The sequence below is a fragment of the Balaenoptera ricei genome, chromosome 20 (assembly GCF_028023285.1).
Source record: "Balaenoptera ricei isolate mBalRic1 chromosome 20, mBalRic1.hap2, whole genome shotgun sequence".
NCBI lineage: Eukaryota > Metazoa > Chordata > Mammalia > Artiodactyla > Balaenopteridae > Balaenoptera > Balaenoptera ricei.
This window is the reverse complement of record NC_082658.1, coordinates 61,727,281-61,739,823: the sequence shown is the minus strand read 5'-3', so window position 1 is coordinate 61,739,823 and position 12,543 is coordinate 61,727,281. Positions and strand designations below refer to the sequence as shown.

General features: G+C 37.5%; 1 protein-coding gene and 1 pseudogene across 4 annotated transcripts in view; one reads left to right on the top strand and one right to left on the bottom strand.

Annotated features, from left to right (window-relative positions):
• The window catches only part of NCOR1 (nuclear receptor corepressor 1), a 145,767-nt gene that overhangs the window by 103,176 nt on the left and 30,048 nt on the right, over positions 1-12,543 (bottom strand). For all 4 annotated transcript variants that reach the window (XM_059908097.1, XM_059908100.1, XM_059908098.1 and 1 more), the window contains exons 4-5: positions 5,781-5,973; positions 893-1,075 (exon numbers count right to left, since the gene is read on the bottom strand). In XM_059908097.1, coding sequence (XP_059764080.1) covers positions 893-1,075; positions 5,781-5,973 — 376 coding nt within the window. The remainder of the gene's footprint in view (positions 1-892; positions 1,076-5,780; positions 5,974-12,543) is intronic.
• Positions 7,986-8,495, top strand: LOC132355724 (glycine cleavage system H protein, mitochondrial-like; annotated as a pseudogene).

The window sequence follows — 12,543 nt, the reverse complement described above, 5'->3', positions numbered from 1 at the left end:
GGGCTGGGGGGGAGAGGGAAATAGAGTAGCTGCTAAAAGATATGTGGTTCCTTTCTGAAGTGATAAAAATGTTCTGGAAATATATAATGATGACAGTTGCACAATTTTATGAATACATTAAAGCCACTGAACTGTACACTTTAAAAGTGTACACTAAAGTGTACACTTTAACTGTACACTTTCTTAATTTCAAAAAAAAAAAATCCTCCCCCCCCACCCCCCCAAAAATTGAAATGACGAGCCACAAATTAGGAGACACGTGCTATACACATACCTGACAAGAGGCTTCAGGAAACACTAAACATAAGAAAATGACAAAGTAACCACCCACATAAGGCACACAACCCATAAACAAATGAAAACAAGCTCTGTCTCATTCCTCACCAGAGAAGTGCAAATCAAAACTAGTTCACATCCACGTGAAGGCAAGAACACGCACAAACTGGAACGTGAACACACTGCCAGTGGGAGTATAAGTGGTGCTGCCATCTCAGCAGATGTGGTCTCATCTAGCACATGCGAACACATGCACACGATCAGGCCACGGAACGCCATTCCTGGGCACACGTCCTAGAAAATCTGTCTACACGTGAACCAAAAACATAGCACCATGTGTGGAATAGCAAGAAACTAGAAACAACACATCCAGTAAGAGCCAACATGGAACAGACAAATAAGTTTTGCTATCTGGAATCATAAAACCAGACAATACCACAAGAAAATGAATGGATGAAACTAAGGAAACTAACAACAAAAATAAGCAAGTCACAGAACATACAAGGCATGATTTCCTTTATGTAAAGTTAAAAATATGGAAAGTTCAACATTCTCTTGTTTAGTGAGACAAACATACATTCTGAGAATGTATTAAGCAGTAAAATCAAACACTTACTTGTTTCTTTTTCAGTTTAAGGATCTGCTGTTCTACTTTTGCAATTTCTCGATCTACACGATCCATACTCTGTATTAACTCTTCCTTTGAAAGCTTTGAAGGTGAAGCATTTTGATCATCTCCACATGGTTGCCCAGAGATTGGAGAGGAAGGAGCTTCATGTTTGACTCCAAATGCTGGATCCTTTAAGGAAGAAAATCAAGAACAAATGATTTCTCACTAACAGCCAATGTCAGCTGCAAGATCCTCTTAACTGAAAAAAGTGAATTTTAAAGCTTAGCAGAGCAATGTATGCTCTCTGTAGATGGCAGTCCTACGGTAGCAATTTTCTCCCTCCCTCCCTTTCTCTCTCTCACACACACACAAACCCACACCACTGCTGTTTATAGTTTAGACATATCATTCACAATTTGGACGATCCTAAAAGCTATCCAGAATGAGGTGGCTAAGTGGCTAACCAGCCTTTAGTACAACGATACTGAGACTTCTAATTTCTGCAGAAATAATAACGCAATCACGGCAAAGGAAGATACCAATTCCTCAGCCATTTCCTCGTAATGGCACTCCAAAAGGTCTGAACATGCATGCCCTGTGTGCCCACCCAACGTAACAGCTATGATATGGCTGTTCCTATCAAAAAGTTTTCAGACTTTCCAAGGGCCAACAGTGAGGTACAGAAGTCCAAGAAATGATCTAGAAGTTTTGTTGCTACAGTCACCCAGGCCTACCTTCATAAAGGGCAACTAAGCCTGCCCACCCTATATCGCACATAACATCTCTTCAGCCTAATATATCATCCCACTCCAGCTCCAAACCAGCAGGGGACTACAACAGATTGAAGGCCCCTCCACCCAAAACCTATCACCCCGTCAACACACACATGCACGCATGCACACACACACATACAGCCTACTAATCTCCAGTCTAAAGTGAAGATATAAGCAACACTGTAGAGCACATAAATTTTAGGTTAAGGTACTAGTTTTCTTTAGGGTATAAGAAGCCTAGAATGAGCATAGTTCCTAGGACTATAGAGCCCTCAATGTATTAAATAAGATTAATTAACTGTGAGAAATCAGTAGTTCTAACCAAGAATGCACTTAATTATACCTGGATAGTTGTTCCAAAACACATTGGAACAGAGATTTCAACTAAAACATAACATGTATATTCCTGAAAAGTCTGATATTCTGTAATAGTATAGTTAAATATAAGACTTCTGGGGAAAATAGGATTATGGTTATTACTTAAACTTTGCAAGCAGAGCATTAGCAAAAACAACAGCGATCCTAACAGAAGTAATAATATCGTTAAAGCTCCAATATCATTTGCATTTAGACTACAGTCAATTCTTTGGTAGCCATAAACCCTATAGTTTACGCTTCCTTTGTTAATCCTTGAGGTCATTTGCTTCCAGTAGAAAATAGTATGTTTCATCAAAATAAAAATCAGATTTGGGGTATAAAGATTTTTATCAACCTTTAAAAACAAAAAAGTACAGGAGAAAATGTCTTTGCAGTTTCTTTTCAACATTCCAATCTTCATTAGTTAGCTTAACATTGAAAAGCAGAGCAGTTCATGAATTAACTAAGCCAGCTACTACCTGCACTAAATGAAAACTAAATGCAGACTTTTCAAATCTTTTTAAGGTCTTCATCTATCTCAAAGGCTATTTCTTAATTATGAGGCAGCTTGATCCTGAGAGCCTGAAAACATTCATGTGCAGGGAACAATCATTCACGAATCTTTAGGACTTCCATGTTATATTCATATCATTCTCTTACATATGCATATGAGCTAATTTGTGTTACATAACACGTGTAACAGCAAAACAGATTATATTTCGATTCAGCAGATTTTGAAAATGCTCCTCAGGTGATCTGATCCGTGCCCTAAGAACTACTATTACAAATCAGTATTTTCCACTGACTTCTTCTCTAGTTAAATATTTAACAAAAAACAAATTCCTTGAGTGCCTATTATATGACAGGCACTAGGTAGAGTGGTGAACAAAACAGGCATGATGCTCGCCTTCAAGGAGTTTATAATTTTGTACTGGAACATTCTGATAGTAATTTGAGGGAAGAAGCTAAGATTCCTACCTCACATCTTATATCACAATGAAAGCCAAATAATAGCAAACATTTATATGAGATTTATTAGCAAATCACAAGAAGCCTCAAACAAACAAAAAAAGGCATTCACATTATCTTGAGCTCAGGAAAGCCAACAGCAAAAGACATTTAAAAAAAAAAAAAAGACTGATGAATCAAAATAAAAAACAATTTTCTCTTCATCAAAATTGAAATAAAAAATTTAAAAGGCAAATGGAAAAAATCATTTGCAAAATGTGAACTCTAACAACTCAATATAAAATAAAAAACACACCAACAGAAAAATGAGCAATAGACATGAAAAAGCAATTCATAAAACAGGAAAAATAAACAAATGAAAAAAATGTCAAATTTTACTAACAAGCAAATAAATGCAAGTTAAAAATTTATCAAACAATGACTTTTTAAAAAACAGTAAATATGTGGTATCAGTAAGGGCACACAAGACCTGGGAGCCCTCATACCATGCTATCAGGGACAAGAACTGGTTCTCCTCCTTTGCAGGGCAATCTGGACACACCCATGAAAACCTTAAAATATGCCAACTCTGGTCTCTAATTACTTACACTAACAGGAATTTACCTTAGGGAAATAAACAAGACTGTATACCAAAAAAATCAACCTAGGGACTTCCCTGGTGGTCCAGCGATTAGGACTCCGCACTTTCACTGCCCAGGGTGAGGGCTCGATCCCTGGTCAGGGAACTAAGATCCCGCAAGCCGCACAGCGCAGCCACAAAAAAAAACAAACACAAAAATCAACCTAAAGAAAATATGTCATTGTTCTAATGAGCAAACAGGTAACCTACATGTGTGGCAATTAAATAAATTACTTTATATCCATATATGGAATATGACTAAAAATAAAATTGTAAACTTAACGACACAAAAAGTATGTATTTAAGCAAAAATAAAGTTATATACAATATACAAAGCGAGCACATTAAAATATGCACAATTAACAACAATTTCTAACTGGTGAGACTGTAACTTTTTCCTTCAAACTTATCTAATTTAATCTTTCTATAAATGATATACCTGGGCTTAACAACATTAAAAAAAAAAGAAAAAAACTAACAGATGCTAATTCTTTCAAAATCCCTACTTCTAAAAAAAGGAAAGTCACGATTTACAACTTAGGGAGGTGGGAAAAGAGCAGGACTAGGGGTCAGAGGTCATGGGTTCTCATTCCAACTCAGGAGGCTCGACCTAGGTCACTTAATTTTTCTTAACATCTGCCTTCTCTACTATAAAATGGAAATCAGCTGTACTCTGATCCAACATAACACATTATTTAAATGGATGAAGTTTTAAGATCTCTTTCTGCCAAAAAAATCTATAGCTATAAATTACCTTTGTGGTCATTTATTCAGCTGTGGAAGAAGACCTTTATTCACTGTATTTCTTTCTTTCTTTCCTTCTTTTTTAAATGTTTCAAACATTTCTTATAAACCCATAGACTATAATACAGATACTTCACATAGTGAAGCAGGTCTCAATATTCCTAGAAGCTTAGTTCATTTCTAGCTTATCACAAAGAGCTTTCCCCACCCAACTTATTATTTTGAATATTTTCAAATTTACATAAGAGTTGAAAGACTAGTATAATGGACACTCAATATCTTCATCTAGATTCACTAGCTGTAACATTTTGCTGTATTTGCTTTGTCTCTATACACATGCACACACCTACCTTTTTTTTTTCCAGTTGACCTATTTGAAAATAAATTGCAAACATATTCACTATCTTTTAAATCATTTCTCACTGCATAAAAACTCAAAGAAAATGTGTATTTATTTATCTGATATCAGGGTGGACAGGGCCATTAGCCATAAAGGCAAATAAACTTTATGGGAAAGATATCTGATAACAAAAAGGCAGGGGTAAGAGATATGAACATATGATAGTAAAGGGGTTAACACTTTATTGTTAAAAGTGTTTTAAAGAATTAGTTTATTCTTTCTAAAACAAATATTTATTCAGTACCTACTAAGTGCCAGGTACTTCCTAATCTGAAGATTTAATGACAAGCAAAATAGACAGTTAAATATGATAAACTCAGCAACAAAATAAGGGCATAATACAGGAAGATGCATTTCACAAAAGAAAGGCAAATAACAATAAACATAAGAGAAAAAGAGGTTTGATCTTAATAGAACCTTCTCATAAATCCACAATACACATTGTTTGAAATGTCACGAGATATAGCTACATATTAAAAGTTAACAGTTACCTCTAAGACAGAGAATTATAGATAACTTTTTTCCTCTGTATTTGCAAGAACATATATTTTACATAAATTAGAAAAAGAAACTTTCTTTAAAAATTATAAGCACAATTAAACCTTACCTAAAACATGTCTTCTCCTATGCAGTAAGTGAATAAACTGCAACTGAATTTAAGGGTATTATTTAAAATTTAATTTAAATTTAACAGAACTGTGGTAGTCTTGAGTCTGACCACATTTTACAGCCCAACAAGCCGATACAAAATGCTTGAGATTTAACAGCAGTTGAATGTCATTCAACAGCAGTTTTTCTTTACAGCAGTCCTCGGATTGTTTTCATTTACCAAAAAGTTAAAAGTACTGACTTTAAAAGTCTGGAGTATTAAGTCTGTGGTTTTTAGTTTTGTTTAACAAAATTTTTACTTTCCCATAGCACTAACCTTTAGAGACTGGCATAACTGGACTTTCTTTTAGGCGCTGTGCCTGAATATGGCTAAACAAACATTTCAGACCGACAACTCCACAGGGTAAGAGAACAAATATTTACCTTCTTAGCATCTGCAGAAGACCTCAACCCTTCTGGCAGCGTGTGCACTAAAGGTAAGACCGCAGCGCTGACCCGCTGGAAATGGGAATCAGAAACCTGCTCCAGACGTGGGCGCTTGGATTCCAGTGAATCATGATCCACCGGGGAAGGGCCTGGGTGAAACTGCTCATATCCAGTTCTCCTTTCTTGAGGCCTAATACATACAAAGAAAATAATCACTTGAAAATGTTTAAGTGATGCACAACTTCCTGCTAACATCCCTGGTTGAACTTTGAAATAAAAGAAAAGTTATGCTCACTTTCAAGTGAATTCCCTCACCCCAGGAGAATATATACCTCACTATAAAGTACTATTAAACTTAAATTCTGATAGGAAAAGTTTCTTCAGGGGAGGTGGGAGTAGAGGTGATAAAGTAGTGAAAGATGTAACAGAAGATTTCAACTTGCAGAAAATCTGAAGTTGCTGAAAAATATCCATAAAGTATTTTTAAACCTATGCCATAATAACTGAATATAATCTAGACTAGAAGAGCCACCGTTTTCAACCAATAATAAAAGCAAGCAGAAAAAAAAATAATAATAACAAATTTCCCAGCAACTGCCACATGGAAAGATAAATGACTTGAGTTGTGAAGTATTATTAAGACTTAAAAACAAGTCTCTTGAGTGGGAATGCAACAGTACTTTGAATACATAATTCTGACTCCTAAAACATGTATTTTGTCTAGTTTCCCCAAGTACCTAAGTATCCTGAAGGTCAGGAATCTGTTTTTAATTTCTCTACATGATATACTGTATAGAGTACTATGTATGGGTGTTTGTTAATTTGACTTTTCATTTTCTACCGAAGTATTTACAGAAGCAACATCTTACCTATGGCCAAGCTTTAAACGAATGTCTCACAAAACAACTTTTAATTGAAAAGTTAATCATGGGGTTTCGTTTTTAGGATAGATGATAAAATAAACCCTGAGGTCTACAATTTTATTATACTTCAAAAATTTGAAATCTCATTCAAGACCTAAGATCCCATTGTCTCCTTAAAATTCACAATGATGTCACAAAAAATACTGGAGTAGGAAGCTTCAAGAGTAAGACAAGGATGCTTGTTTTTGCCACTTCTTTTCAATATAGTATTGGGAGTTCTTATCAGAATATTAGGCAAGAAAAGAGAGAAAAGGCATCCAAATTTAAAAAGAAGAAGTATTTCTATTTGCAGATGACACAATCTCATATGTAGAAAACTCAAAAGAATCCACAAAAAAAATGTTAGAGCTAATAAATGAACAGAGCAAAGTTACAGGGTAAAAAAAAAAATCAACATGCAAAAATCAGTTTTATTTCTATACACTGGCAATGAACAATCTGGACATGAAATTAAAAAAACAATTCCAGGACTTCCGTGGTGGCGCAGTGGTTAAGAACCCGCCTGCCAATGCAGGGGACAAGGGTTCAAGCCCTGGTCCAGGAAGATCCCACATGCCACAGAGCAACTAAGCCCGTGCGCCACAACTACTGAGCCTGCGCTCTAGAGCCCGCGAGCCACAACTGCTGAGCCTGCATGCTACAAGTACTGAAGCCCGAGTGCCTAGAGCCCATGCTCCGCAACAAGAGAAGCCACCACAATGAGAAGCCCGCGCACCGCAACTAGAGAAAGCCTGTACGCAGCAACGAAGACCCAACGCAGCCAAAAATAAATAAATTTATTTTTAAAAAATAATAATTAAAAAAAAAAAAAAAACTAATACCGTATGATCGTGTGGCCACTTTGTAAACAGTCTGGCAGTTTCCCAAATGGCAAACAAAAAAACTACCATGTAATCAGCAATCCTACTCCTAGGTATATGACCAAGAAAAAGGAATATATAGATAGCCACAGAAAAATTTGTGCTTGAAAACAGCTATCAACTGATGAATAGAAAAATAAAATGTGGTATTTCCAAAACAAACAAACAAAAAAAACCAAAAAAACAGATTTTCATACTAAAATATCTCTGTAGCCTTTTAGACTTAAAATTCCCTACATTTTACTGACTTTCATCAGCTCTTAGTATCATCTTTAAATAGCTTTAAAACAAGTTTATCAAATGAATTTTTTATTGAAATGTACCTAATCATTTTAATTTTTTAAAAAAGATAACCCCTCTCCCCGCCGGCCGGGGGCGCTCTAGATGCTGCACGGAGACCCCCCTGCACCCCTGCGAACATGGCGCTGCGAGTGGTGCGGAGCGTGCGGGCCACGGTTTGCAGCCTGCGCGCCATCTCTGCGCCCAACGCGCCCTGCCCGCCGCGGCCCTGGGGACTGCGGGCGGGCGCCGCGCACCGGACCCGCTCTGCTGTCGGGTCGTAAACTCAAACATGAATGGGTAACAACAGAAAACGGTGTTGGAACAGTGGGAATCAGCAATTTTGCACAGGAAGCTTTGGGAGATGTTGTTTACTGTAGTCTGCCTGAAGCTGGGAGAAAATTGAACAAACAAGAGGAATTCGGTGCTCTGGAAAGTGTGAAAGCTGCTAGTGAACTCTATTCTCCTCTATCAGAAGTAGCTGAAATTAATGAAGCTCTAGCAGAAAATCCAGGACTTCTCAACAAATCTTGTTATGAAGATGGTTGGCTGATCAAGATGACCCTCAGTAACCCTTCAGAACTAGATGAACTAATGAGTGAAGAAGCATATGAGAAATACATAAAATCTATTGAGGAGTGAAAATGGAACCCCTAAATAAAGTAGTTTGAAACAACTTAATCTAGCATAGTTGTCTTAAATTAGTGGTGGATAGATTTTTAAAAAGCAACTTTTAGCAAAAGAAACTACTCACAACAGTGTTGCCTGAAGAAAATACCCCTTAACTTCCTAATGATTTCAGATAAACACTATGCATCTTTTTCACAACACGCTGTGATTTTTAGTTATAATGAATAGAATATGTAATATTCAGTTATAATATTCAGAATTCCTGAAATTATCTGTGGTAAAACTAGTTATAAAAATTATCTGGGGCTTCCCTGGTGGCGCAGTGGTTGAGAGTCTGCCTGCCAGTGCAGGGGACACGGGTTCGAGCCCTGGTCTGGGGGTATCCCACGTGCCGCGGAGCAACTAGGCCCGTGAGCCACAATTACTGAGCCTGCGCGTCTGGAGCCTGTGCTCCGCAACAAGAGAGGCCGCGATGGTGGGAGGCCCGCGCACCGCGATTAAGAGTGGCCCCCGCTTGCCGCAACTGGAGAAAGCCCTAGCACAGAAACGAAGACCCAACACAGCCATAAATAAAAATAAAAAATAAATAAACTATGTTCCTTTAAAAAAAAATTATCTAATTCAAGGATAACATTGTTATCTTAACCTTATATAATATTGTAACTTGCTTACAGCCATCCCTGGATTTGGGTCAAAATACTCAATGAACTTGCCACTGGAAATAAATGGCAGTGGAGAAAAGTTTGTTAGTTGTATAGTGTCCAATGAAGAACATTACTATCTTAATTTTGCAGTACACTGTGTTTGCTGGTGCTATTTTTATACAATGAAGCAACAGCCTTGCAGGAAAATAAGAAACAGTTTAATAATAAAATATTCAACGTCTTAAAAAAAAAAAGATAACCCTCATTTAGGGGAAATATGTCATAAACTTCATAGCTATTCAAAATAGTGGCCCACAAAGACCATCTAGAATTACATCAATTTATTTTATTTATTCCCACCTAAGGAAGGCTGTTGTCTGAAACAAAATTAATTTCACTTAAATTTAAAAATGTATAAATATGATTTGGCCTCTTGTTGCTCAAGGGAAAACCAATTATCTGAGTTTCAGTGAATCTTTTTTTTTTTTTTTTAAGTATTTGTTTATTTATTTATTTATGGCTGTGTTGGGTCTTCGTTTCTGTGCGAGTGCTTTCTCTAGTTGTGGCAAGCGGGGGCCACTCTTCATCGCGGTGTGCGGGCCTCTCACTATCGCGGCCTCTCTTGTTGCGGAGCACAGGCTCCAGACGCGCAGGCTCAGTAATTGTGGCTCACGGGCCCAGGTGCTCCACAGCACGTGGGATCTTCCCAGACCAGGGCTCGAACCCGTGTCCCCTGCATTGGCAGGCAGATTCTCAACCACTGCGCCACCAGGGAAGCCCTCAGTGAATCTTTTATAATATCTGAAACTACCTCAGTTGTTCTGTATCTGCTATCTAAATATCCAAATACTCTAAAATGCTATTTGGACTAATTTTTCCAATGAAATCTATAAAACATGATGAATGACATTCACACAGAAATGACTCTTACATTTTATGAGTGCTGTGTTTATAAAATGATAAACATTTGCTAACAAAAAATTTCCTGGAATATATAACAGAACTAAACAGCAAATCACCCCAAATCCCACCACATAGAAACAACTATAATTAGTGGTGAATATCATTCCCAAACATCATTTTTATATATGGATGTATGGATATACAGGCAAAAATAAAACAGAAGAATCACCATGTTTTTTAAATACAGAATATTTGGTTTATTTTTATACAGATATGTATACGAGAAAAAAAATGAAATGAAATGAAGGAACTGCTATATTCCAGGTCAACACTCCTTTAGCGTAAGAAATCAGTTCCTAAAAAATGCTTGCTAAAGGGTTAGGAAAATAATTATGAAGAGCATTAATTAAAATTATGATTTTAATTTTTTTAACCTAATATATTTCCATTTTAGAAGTCATCAAATCACTCCAGGCACAGTTTTCTTTTTTTAAAGATAAATTATTTATTTATTTATTTATTTTTGGCTGCATTGAGTCTTAGTTGCCGCGCGCAGTCTTTCTCTAGTTGCGACGAACAGGGGCTACTCTTTGTTGCGGTGGCTTCTCTTGTTGCAGAGCGTGGGCTCTAGGCGTGCAGGCTTCAGTAGTTGTGACATGTGGGCTCAGCAGTTGTGGCTCATGGGCTCTAGAGCACAGGCTCAGCAGTTGTGGAGTACGGGCTTAGCTGCTCCTGAGCATGTGGGATCTTCCCAGACCAGGGCTTGAACCCGTGTCCCCTGCATTGACAGGCAGATTCTTAACCACTACACCACCAGGGAAGTCTCCACACACACTTTTCAAATGCATACCTTTAAATATTCTCCCACTACTTATCGTACCTCTGATTTGGGGTACTTATTTTTACTTTGTCAAGATTTGGTACTGACATTCCGTTAAAGAACCATAATTCATCGAGATGTCTCATATGGACTTTCCACTTGAATGGGTTTATGGCTACTGTAGTCCTTTTACCACGGCTTCCATTCTTTGTTTGACTGGATTCCATCACGTAGAAATTCTTCAAGAAGCTTTAGATGCTCAGTGCTTTCATGTCTGAAAACGTCTGCTTGTTACTTTTAAACGTGTCTGATATAAATATTCTTGGATCTCAATTTCTTTTTCTCAGAACTTTGTAGCTATTGCTCTACTATTAATATCTTCTGTCAGATTCTTTTCCCCATATCAAGGACTTGTGTTTTGCTTCCTGGATTCCTGATTCTTTTACTTAGCCTTAAACTTTAATAATAACCAGGACCTGTCTCGGTATTGATCATTCTGTGCAAATTTTTCTTGGAGCAAGGTATGTCCTATCAACCTATTGAGTTCTTCCTTCACTTTAAAGGGGAAAAAAGTGGTTTTTTTTTTTAAGTTATGAATATTATTTCCTTTCCTTTACCAGGTTCTCCACCTCAGAAACACATGTTCTTATGACATGTTGGATGATTTTAATTTGCCCTCCATATTTATCCACTTCTTTCTAATTGCTTTAATCTCTGTCCTTTTCTTCTGTATCCACTCTGATCATTTCTAGACCTTTCTTCCAAGACAAAGGACTGACTTTCAGCCACATCTATTTTATTCCTTGTTCCTTCTCACTTTATACATTGAATTTAAAATGGTGGTCTTGGGGGCACAGGAATGTCCAATCTTTCATTTTATCTGATATGTTTGCCTTATTTTGCTTTTGAATACTTCATTATTAATTTTACATTCTACAGTGCACAGCACTCACGGGGCATGTTCTTTGTTTTTCATCTTCTTTACACACACGGGTCTTTGTTTTTGAAACACTGTATTGCTTTAATCTTCCTTTCCAGGAATATGTTTTCCCTGTTCATGGCATCCCTTACCCTCCTGCTCAGGCATACTATGAGAAACCCTACCCAGACTCCCTCTTTGGTGTGGAATGGTGTGTGGGCGTTTTCCTTGCTCATCCCCACTTTGCCTGGAATGTGTTTGTCTACAGATGGAGGACTGGATATGGCTTTCTAAATACTTTTCTGGAAGTATATAGCCTGAGGAAACAGAAAAGTGGGGCAAATCAGGGGAAAACTCGGATGGGGCTGTGACAGCCTTTGCTAAGGATCCTGGTCCGCTCCACCAGCCACACAGGTAAACCAGTCCTGAGGGCTTTGGCTCAGCACTTTGGAAAGTGGCACACTGTAACTATCCTTCCTGCAGGATGGCATAATGGGGATTCCTAAGCCAACCGTTCACCACATCATCACCCCCACTCATGTCTTCCCAAATTAGGGAGCAATCATGAGAAATCCTACGACTACACTAACCTTCTTTCTTTCTTCAACACTGCTTCTTTGAGAGTAAAAGTAGGAACCAGGAGGCCAAGTTGTGCAATATTCTTCTCATTCCTTCCTTGAATGCCACTTTTCCAAGTTTATGGCAGTGGCTGTATCCTTTCCTTTTTTATGCAGGGTGCATTTTTAGCCCTTTTTTAAAAAAAACCATCTTTGTATATTTGC